Source organism: Phocoena phocoena, chromosome X (assembly GCF_963924675.1).
Source record: "Phocoena phocoena chromosome X, mPhoPho1.1, whole genome shotgun sequence".
Lineage (NCBI taxonomy): Eukaryota > Metazoa > Chordata > Mammalia > Artiodactyla > Phocoenidae > Phocoena > Phocoena phocoena.
Genome location: NC_089240.1, coordinates 107,930,484 through 107,941,725, shown reverse-complemented (window position 1 = coordinate 107,941,725; position 11,242 = coordinate 107,930,484). Strand labels below are relative to the sequence as shown.

The 11,242-nt window shown below is 36.4% G+C and overlaps 1 protein-coding gene across 1 annotated transcript; it reads left to right on the top strand.

The window, feature by feature from the left end:
• The first annotated feature begins 9,751 nt into the window (after positions 1 to 9,751).
• On the top strand, positions 9,752 to 10,885 carry ACTRT1 (actin related protein T1). The gene is given in 1 exon segment (XM_065901288.1): positions 9,752 to 10,885. A coding segment is annotated over 1 exon segment (1,134 nt).
• Positions 10,886 to 11,242: the final 357 nt, after the last annotated feature.

Genomic DNA, 11,242 nt, shown 5'->3' with positions numbered 1-11,242 from the left:
CTTATCCTAAGAAGTCCTAAACATATTCTACACTTATAGAGGTACGAACAGGATTCAGTGCACCTACATGGCTTATAAATCCCAAAGTGAAAATTTTAGTTTAAACTGATCCTTTATAGTAGCACATTCTCTCTAGTGTAATTTACATTAAATACAGACCTCAAAGAATTTTTACAGATGAAAGGCCAAGAACATTATTTTATAATAAAAATATCACTAGAATATTAAGACTCATGTGTAAATAAGCAAGAGTCAGTTAGAATCAGAAGATAAATCCCAGTATTCGGCCTAAAACACTGCATAATTTGCAATTGTATGCTACAGTATATGAAATAAAAACATGATATGTTTAAGTAAATTAAGTCAATATTTAAATGTGTGATGAATGAATAAGTGACCACTGAAAATGATGAAGCAGTTTTGGAAAGGAAAGAAAAAAACTTTTAGATAGAAATGATAAATGATTATTGATATTGGAAGTAAAATAATATTAGACATACAGTTGATGTGATAACTATAAATTTACACTGCTACACAGACATTAATGAAGTGAAAACAGAAGTTAAACAGAAAGTAACATAGAAAGAGGCTGCAACTGCAATAGATAAAATTAAATTGAGAATTAAATTGAAGTTCAAGTATGGTTAATATGAATACTATAGAGAAAGAAAAGGGTAAAAAACAATATTGAGAAAAATTACCTAAGAACCTTCTTGAATTTATGAATGACATCAATTGACTAATGAAAAAAATAAATATAAAACAGAAAAAAATATTTATTCAACAAACAAAACCCAAAGTTAGTAGAAGGAAAGAAATAAAAAATATCACTGAAAATAAATGAAATAGAGACTAAGAAAACAATAGAAAAGACCAATGAAACCAAAGGCTTATTCTTTGAAGAGACAAACAAAATTGATAAACCTTTAGCCAGACTCATTAGAAAAAAAGAGAGAGGGCCCCAATCAACAAAATGAGAAATGAAAAAGAAGTTACAAACAACACCACAGCAATACAAAAGCTCTTAAGAGACTACTGTAAGCAACTATCTGCCAATAAAATGGACAACCTAGAAGAATTGGACAAATTCTTAGAGAGGTACAATCTCCAAAGACTGAACCAGGAAGAAACAGAAAATATGAACAGACCAATCACAAGTACTGAAATTGAAACTGTGATTTAAATATTTCTAACAAACAAAAGTCCAGGACCAGATAGCTTCACAGGTGAAGTCTACCAAATATTTAAACAAGAGTTAACACCTTTCCTTCTGAAACTATTCCAAAAATATGCAGAGGAAGGAACACTCCCAAACTCATTCTCAATGAGGCCACCATCACTCTGATACAAAACCAGAAATAGATACCACAGAAAAGAAAACTACAGACCAATGTCACTGAGGAACAGAGATGTAAAAATTCTCAACAAAATATTAGCAAACTAAATCCAACAATACATTCAAACTATTATACACCATGATCAACTGGGACTTATCCCAGGGATGCAAGGCTTTTTCAGTATCCACAAATCAATCAGTGTGATACACCACATTAACACACTGAAGAATAAACGCCATATGACCATCTCAATAGATGCATAAAAAGCTTTTGATAAAATTCAGCATCCACTTATGATAAAAACTCTCCAGAAAGTGGACATAGAGGGAGCATACCTCAGTGTAATAAAGGTCATATATGACAAACCGACAGCTATCATCATACTCAATGGTGAAAAGTTGAAAACATTTCTTCGAAGACCTGGAACAAGACAAGGATGCCCACTCTTGCCACTTTTATTCAACATAATTTTGGAACTCCTAGCCACAGCAATCAGAGAATAAAAAGAAAGAAAAGGAATCCAAATTGGAAAAGAAGTAATACTGTCACTGTTTGCAGATGACATGATACTATACATAGAAAATTGTAAATACGCTATCAGAAAACTACTAGAGCTTATCAATAAATTTGGTAAAATTGCAGGATACAAAGTCAATACACAGAAATCTCTTGCATTTCTATACACTAACAATGAAATATCAGAAAGAGAAGTTAAGGAAACAATTCCATTTACCATGCATCAAAAGGAATAAAATACCTAGGAATAAACCTTCCTATGAAGGCTAAATACCAGTACTCTGAAAACTATAAGACACTGATGAAAGAAATTGAAGATGACACAAACAGATGGAAAGATACACCGTGTTCTTGGATTAGAAAAATCAATATTGATAATATGACTATACTACAAAAGGCAATCTACAGATTCAATGCAATCCCTATCAAATTATCAATAGCATTTTTCAAAGAACTAGAGCAAAAAAAATTTTTTTAATTTGTATGGAAACACAAAAGACCCTGAATAGCCAAAACAATCTAGAGAAAGAAAAATGGAGCTAGAGGAATCAGGCTTCCTGACTTCAGACTATACTACAAAGTTACAGTAATCAAAACAGTATGGTACTGACAAAAAAAAAGAAAACCCAGACATATAGATCAATGGAACAGGATCGAAAGCCCAGAAATAAACCCATGCACCTATGGTCAATTAATCTATGACAAAAGAGGCAAAAGTATACAATGGAGAAAAGACAGTCTCTTCAGTAAGTTGTGTTGGGAAAACTGGAGAGCTACATGTAAAAAAAAGAAATTAGAACATTCTCTAACACCATATACAAAAATAAACTTGAAATGGATTAAAGATCTAATTAAATGGATTAAAGACCCAGTCTTAAATGTAAGACCAGGTGCTATAAAACTCATAGAGGAAAACATAGCCAGAACACTCTTTGACATAAAAGGCAGCAATATCTTTTTAGATCCATCTCCTTGAGTAACGTAAATAAAGACAAAAATAAACAAATGGGACCTATTTAAACTTAAAAGCTTTTGCGTAGCAAAGGAAACCATAAGCAAAACAAAAAGACAACCTACAAAATGGGAGAAAATATTTGCAAATGATGCAATTACAGGGATTAATTTCCAAAATATACAAACAGCTCATACAGCTCAATATCAGAAAAAACAAACAATCCCATCAAAAATGGGCAGAAGACCTAAGCAGACATTTCTCCAAAGAAGACACACAGATGGCCAACAGGCACATAAAAAATGCTCAACATCACTAATTATTAGAGACAGGCAAATCAAAGCTACAATGAGATATCACCTCACTCTGGTCAGAATGGCCATCATGTGAAAAGTCTACAAATAATAAATGTTGGAGAAAAAGGTACCCTCCTACACTGTTGGTAGGAATGTAAATTGGAACAGCCACTATGGAGAACAGTATGGAGGTTCCTTAAAAAACTAAAAATAGAGTTACCATATGATCCAGCAACCCCGCTCAGGGGCATATATATGGAGACATTTTTTTAAATTTGTTTTTATTTTCCTAGTTTCTTGAAGTGGAAGCTGAGGTCAGTGATTTGACAGTTTTTTTGTGTGTAATATAAGCATTTTAGTTTTATAAATTTCCCTCTGTGTACTGCATTAGCTGCATCCACAAATTTTAGTGTGTTGTGTTTTCATTTCAATTCAACTAAAAATACTTCCTAATTTCTCTTTTGATCCATGGGTTATTTAGAATGTGTTATTTAGTTCTGAAATATTTGGAGATTTCCCAGATATCTTTTTGCTTTTGATTTCTAATTCGTTTCCATTGTAACCAGAAAATATACTTTGAATCTTCTCATATTTAGTTTAGACTTGTTTTATGACCCCAAATATGGTCTATTTTGTTCAGTGTACTGGGTGCACTTGCAAAGAACGTGTATTCTATTGCTGTTTGGTAGAGTGTTTTTTTAATGCCACTAGTTAGGCCAAATTAGTTGATAGCATTGTACAAGTATTCAAATCTCTGACTAAACTTGTTTGTCCTCATAGTTCTATCAGGTTTTGCTTCATGTATTTTCAGAGTGTGCTGTAAGGTACATAAATATTTAGAACTGTTATGTACTTTTGATGAATTAACCCCTTTATCATAATGAAATGTCCCTGTTTGTCCCTGGTAATAGTCATTGCTCTGACATACACTTTGATATTAATTTAACCACTCCAGACTACTTTTGATTAGTTTTAGTGTGGCATATCTTTGTTTTTATTCTTTTACTTCTTAAATTTTAATTTTATATTGGAGTGTTGATTAACAATTATGTGTTAGTTAGCAAAGTAATTCAGTCATACCCATAAAAGTATCCATTCTTTTTGAATTTCTTTTCCCATTTAGGTTATTACAGAATATTGAGCTGAGTTCCCTGTGCTGTACAGTAGGTCCTTGTTGGTAATCTATTTTAAATATAGTAGTGTGTACATTGCCAATCCCAAATTCCCAATATATCCCCCCGCCCTTTTCCCCCTGATAACCATAAATTCATTCTCTAAGTCTGTGAGTGTTTCTGTTTTGTAAATATGTTCATTTGTATTTTTTTTTTAGATTCCACATATAAGCGATATCACATGTTATTTGTCTTTCTCTGTCTGACTTACTTCACTTAGTATGATAATCTCTGGAGAAAACTCTAATTCTAAAATATATATCCACCCCAATGTTCATTGTAGCAGTATTTACAATAGACATGGAAGCAACCTAAATGTCCGTTGACAGAGGAATGGATAAAGAACATGTGGTATATTATGTATATCCAATGGAATATTACTGAGCCGTAAAAAAGAATGAAATAATGCCATTTACAGCAACATGGATGGACCTAGATATTATCATACTAAGTGAAGTAAACCAGACAGAGAAAGACAAATATCATATGATATTTCTTTTCTGTGGAATCTGAAAATATATAACTGAATTTATTTTCAAAACAGAAATAGATCCACAGATATAGAAAACAGGCTATGGTTACCAAAGGTGGGGGAGGGGTAAATTAGGAGGTTGGGATTAACATATACACATCACTATATATAAAATAGATAACCAACAAGGATCTACTGCATAGCACAGGGAACTATATTCAACATTTTGTAATAACCTGTAAGGGAAAATAATCTGAAAAAGAAAAAATATATATTTATAGACATATATATATATATAACTGAATCACTGTGCTGTACACCTGAAACTAATATGATATTGGAAATCAACTATACTTCAATAAAATTAAAAGATAAAAATAAATACATAAATAAATTATATGGACATACCTTGGAGATTTTGCAGGTTCAGTTCCATACCACCACAATAAAGCAAATATCACACAAAATTTTTCATTTCCCAGTGCATATAAGTTTTGTTTTCACTATACTGTAGTCTACTAAGTGTGCAATAGCATTATGTTTAAAAAAAATACATATACCATAATTGAAAAATTCTTTATTGCAAAAAAATGCTCACCATCACCTGAGCCTTCAGCAAGTTATGATCTTTTTGCTGGTGAAGGTTCTTGCCTAGGTGATCATGGCTGCTAATTAGTGTAGTGTTTGATTAAGGGCTGTGATGACAATTTCTCAATATAATGCTATAATGAAGTTAGCCACATTACTTGACTCTTCCTTTCATGAAAAATTTCTCTGTAGCATGCAATGCTGTTTGATAGCAATTTATTCACAGAGAATTTCTTTTAAATTTTGAGTCAATTCTCTCAAACCCTGCTGCTGCTTTATCACTGTTAATGCAACATTCTAAATCTTCTGTTGTCATTTCAACAATCTTCACAGCATTTTCCGCAGGAATAGATTCCATATATCAAGAAACCACTTTCTTTGCTTATCCATAAGAAGCATCTCCTTGTCAAAGTTTTATCATGAGGTTAGAGCAATTCAGTCATCTCTTCAATCTCCAACTGTAATTCCATTATCTTTCCTTTTTCTACCACATTTGCAGTTACATCCTCCATTGAAGTCTTGAACCACTCACAGTCATCCATGAGGGTTGGAATCAAATTCTTCCAAACTCCTGTGAATGTTAATATTTTGATCTCTTCCTATGAATCACATAATCCTCTTAATGGTACCTAGAATGGTGAATCTTTTCCAGAAGGTTTTCAATGTACTTTGTCCAGATCCATCAGAGGAATCACTACCTATTGCAGCTATAGCCTTACAAAATGTATTTCTTAAATAATAAGACTTGAAAGTCAAAATAACTCCTTCAACTATGACCTGCAGAATGGGTGTTATGTTAGCAGGCATGAAAACAACATTAATCTTGTTGTACGTCTTCATCAGAGCTCTTGGGTGATCCATGAGCAGTAATACTTTTAAAGGAATTTTTTCTTCTGAGCAGTAGATCTCAATGGTTGGCTTAAAATATTCAGTAAACCATGTTGTAGACAGATGTGCTGTCATCCAGACTTTGTTGTTTCATAGAGCACAGGCAGAGAAGATTTAGCATAATTCTTAAGGGCCTTAGAATTTTCTAAATGGTAAATGAGCTTTGGCTTCAACTTATTAGCCCCTAACAAGGGAATCAGCTTGTCTTTTTAAGAGTTAAAGCCAGCACTGACTTCTCTCTCACTGTGAAAGTCCTCGCTGGCATCTTCCAATAGAAGGCTGTTTCATTTCCATTGAAAACCGGTTGTTTAGTGTAGCCACCTTCATTATCTTAGCTAGATGTTCTAGATAACTTGATGCAGCTTCTAAATCAGAACTTGCTGCTTTACCTTCTACTTTGTTGTTATGGAGATGGCCTCTTTCCTTAAATCTCATGAACCAACCTCTGCTAGCATCAAACTTTTCTTCTAGAGTGTCCTCACCTCTCTCAGCCTTCATAGAATTGAAGAGAATTAAGACCTTACTGTGGATTGGGCTTTGGCTTAAGGGAATGTTGTGGCTGGTTTGATCTTCTCTCGTGACCACTATAACTTTCTTCATGTCAGCAATAAGGCTATTTTGCCTTCCTATCATTTGTGTATTCACTGGAGCAGCACTTTTTATTTCCTTCAAGAATTTTTCCTTTGCACTCAAAACGTGGCTGTTTGGTGCCAGAGGCCTAACTTTCAACCTGTCTCAGCTTTTGCCATGCTTTCATCACTGAGCTTCATCATTTCTAGCTTTTGATTTAAAGTGAGAGTTGTGTGACTCTTCCATTCACTTCAACACTTAGAGGCCATTGTACGGTTATTAATTGACCTAATTTCAATATTGTTGTGTTGCAGAGAATACGGAGGCTCCAGGAAAGAGATCAGTGAACAGCTGGTCAACAGAGCAGTCAAAACATATACATTTACTAATTTTGCCTTCTTATAAGGACACGATTTGTGGTGCCCCAAAACAATTACAATAGTAATATCAAAGATCAATGATCACTGATCACCAGAGCAAATGTATATTAAGTATACCTCAAAAAAGCTAAAAAAAAGAAGAGTTGATGTTTGTGTTCGTCAGGGTTTTCCAGAAAAACAAAACTAATAGAATAGAATAGAATAGATGATAGATAAAAAGATATTTACTCATGCCGTTTTGTATACTGAGAAGTCCCATCAACTGCTAGCTGTAACCTGGAGGCCCAGGAAAGCTGGTGATATAGTTCCAGTACAAACCTGAATACCTGAGAACCAGGGGAGTCAATGGTGAAAGTCCTGGTCCAAGTCTGAAGACCCATGACCCAGGAGTACCCATGTCCGATGTCCACAGATGGGTATCCCGGAGACACCAAGAGCAAATTTGTCCTTCCTCTGTCTTTTGGTTCTGTTCAGGGCCTTCAAAAGTTTGAATAATTCCCATTTGCATTGGTGAGGCTGAACTTCTTTACTCAATCTACCAATTCAAATGCTAATCTCTACTAGAAACACCCTTATGGACACACTCAGAAATAATGTTCTACAAGATATCTGGGCATCTCTTAGCCAAGTCAAGGTGACACATTAAGCATAATAATGTTACAGTCTTGAGTTTGAAATTTATACGGCTGACCAGCACGCTAGAAATTCAGGCAGGTTTTCTATGTTACAGTATGGAGGCAGAATTCCTGCTTCTCCCCGAAACTTCAGTTTTGCTTTGAAGGCCTTCATTTGGTTGGATGGGGCTCACACACCTTATGGATGTTAATCTCTGTTATTTAAGCCAACTGATTTTAAATGTTAATCACATAAACACAATACTTTCATGGTAACGTCTAGACTAGTGTTTGACCAAACAACTGAGCACAATAGCTTAGCCAAGTTGACAAATAAAATGAATCATCTCAGTCTGTATTTTAAAAAAAGAAGAAAAATTTTACATCTATAGTCTAACCTTCAAACTTAACACACTGGAAAAAGAAAAGCAAACTGAAGCAAGTAAAAGGAATAAAAGGGGGGCTTCTCTGGTGGCACAGTGGATAAGAATCCTCCTGCCAATACAGGGGAGACGGATTCAAGCTCTGGTCCTGGAAGATCCCACATGCCTCAGAGCAACTAAGCCCATGAGCCACAACCACTGAGCCTGTGCTCTAGAGCCCGTGAGCCACAGCTACTGAGCCCACGTGCCACAACTACTACCCGCATGCCTAGAGCCCGTGCTCCACAACAAGAGAAGCCTCTGCAGCAAGAAGCCCGTGCACCACAACAAAAGTAGCCCCCACTTACCGCAACTAGAGAAAGCCCGTGCACAGCAACAAAGAGCCAACACAGCCAAAAATAAATAAATAAATTTTAAAAAAAAGGAATAAAGTGATAAAAAAATGCAGGAATTATTGAAATAGAGAATAGAAAAACAATAGAGAAATCAATGAAACCAAAAAACAGTTCTCTTAAAAGTTCAAAAAAGTAAAGGGGATACTACTACCAACCTTACAGAAATAAATAAGGATTATAAATACTGTGAAAAATGTTATGGTGTAGAATAGGTTAAAAAAATTATATTCAAATGGAAGAACTTTGAATAAAGTATGCTAAATGAATGAAGCCAGACATGAAAGGTCACATATATAATTCTATTTAAGTGAAAAATGCAGAAGAGATAAGTCTATAGAGACAACAAAAATATTATTAGTGGAGTTTAGGGCTCATGAGGATGGCCCAAAGAGGGTGATAGCTAAAAGGTACAGGGTTTCTTTTTGAAGTAAAGAAAATATTCTAAACTTGACTTTTGTAATGTTTGTACATAGTTAAATATATTGAAATTCATGGAAATGTACTACATAAATGGGTGAATGTATTGTATATGAAATTTATCTTAATAAATCTGTTTTAAAACAAAACAAATATAAGGGGGAATAAAAGAAAGGGTGTTCTGACCACCTCTGGAAGTGGATTGTTGGCATCTTTACTCCAATCTGAACCTGTGTCTGGTGATTAGTTCCTTCCCTTAGCAAAGGAAAGGGTATAATTGTCATCCCACAAACAGCAGCTCAGCTGAGTATAGAAGTCAGCTTTCTGGGACAACCTCACAGCTGGGCCGCTTCATTAGATTCTAAGCTTAGGCCTTTGCTTCATGTTCACAGACTTATCAAAAGCTGTTCAGATGTATGGTTTGCCTTCCTCTGTTTCAAGTATCACCAAGCTAGGAGTACTGGTGGCTCAGAGACCCCACCCCTTAAACATTCTCTGATGCTCTCTGAGAACAGTTGTTGCCTTGGCTACTTTATTACATAGTGAGCAGTCATCACTGAAATTGCCTCAGCAGGCCTTGTGCTGCTTGAAAAGGGACAGTATTCATGGGTTGAGGATGGGGTTAGGGGACAGCCTGCTAGCTCTGCTTCAGTGACAACCTAAGAACTTTGGAATCCTGTGGCTGATAAACTTCCAGAGGTACCTATTATCTCACAAAGTGGCCATGTTCTTTCTTTATTTTGGCGAAGGTCAGAAGAGCATGCTGCAGACATGTTTAACCCATATGCATTAGATACTCCAGCTGTAATTTTTGCCAATGGATCAGGGCTCTGCAAAGTAGGCATGTCTGGAGAGACTGGGCCCCATCATGTCATCAGTTCTGTCATGGGGCATCCTAAATTCAACATGGCTTTACCAGAAGCCAGTCAGAAAAATTACACTGTGGGGGGAAAGGCCCTGTTCAAGTATGGAGCCTTGCATTTGCACTATCCCATTGAACATGGACGGGTAACAAGATGGAATGACATGTAAAAACTCTGGAAGTATCTTTTCGAGTGGGAGCTGGGAGTAAAACCCTGTCGACAACCTGTGCTCATGACTGAGCCCTCCTTGAAGCCAAGGGAGACTCGAGAGAAGACAGCAGAAGTGATGTTTGAGACCTTCAGTGTGCCTGCCTTCTACCTGTCCAACCACGTGGTTGTAGCACTGTATACCTCTGCCTCTGTCACGGGCTTAGTGGTGGACAGTGGTAATGGGCTCACTTACACTGTCCCCATTTTTGAGAGTTACTCCCTTCCTCATGCCATCACCAAACTCTATGTGGCAGAGCGAGACATCACAGAGCACCTCACCCGACTCCTCCTGGCTAGTGGGTGTAATTACCCTTGCATACTCAGCAAGGCCTTAGTGGATGACATAAAAGAGACGCTGTGCTATGTGGCCTTAGAGCCAGAGAACAAACTTCATAAGAAGCCAGAGGAGGTCCTGAGAAAATACAAACTACCAGATGTAAATGTCATCCACCTTGGGGATCAGCTGTAGCAGGTACCTGAGATTCTTTTTGCACCTGACTGGCTGGGTGTCCACAACCCAGGACTATCAAAAATGGTCTCCAGCAGCATTATGAAGTGTGACACCAACATCCAGAAAAATCTTTTTGAAGAAATTGTGCTGTCTGGGGGCACCACTCTCTTCCCTGGGCTTGAGAAAAGACTTATGAAAGAACTGGAACAGCTGGCCTTCAGAGGAACTCCCATCAAGATCACTGCTTCTCCTGATGTATGTTTCTCTGAATGGATAGGTGCACCCATTGTGACCTCTCTGAGCAGTTTCAGGCAGATGTGGATAACTTCTGAGGATTTCATGGAGCTTGGGACATATGTTTTCTAGAGAAGATGCTTTTAAAGCATTCAGAGCACAGGGGACAGCTTGAATTGTCAGATCATAGGAGCACTGGTGGAAAGTGACATTTTCCCTTGGGCTTCAGCATATATTCAGTAAAAGTGATATGGCATTTTGGGTTTCAGTTCATTTTTGGTAGCATCAGAGTAATTTTTCATCCAGGTAGTGAATCTTTTTAAGTGATTCTAGTCCACCCTTCCTGTCTCAGGGACCTATTCAGTTGTTTTCTCCTGATAAATCCTTGGGTTATGTGTTACAGCTGTGTCCACTTGCAGGGTTTGTGGTAAAAACAGGTACTTGAGCCTCATGCCTAGAAGCTTGATTCAGTAGGTCCCTAGAATCTTCATTTTAATCAAGTGT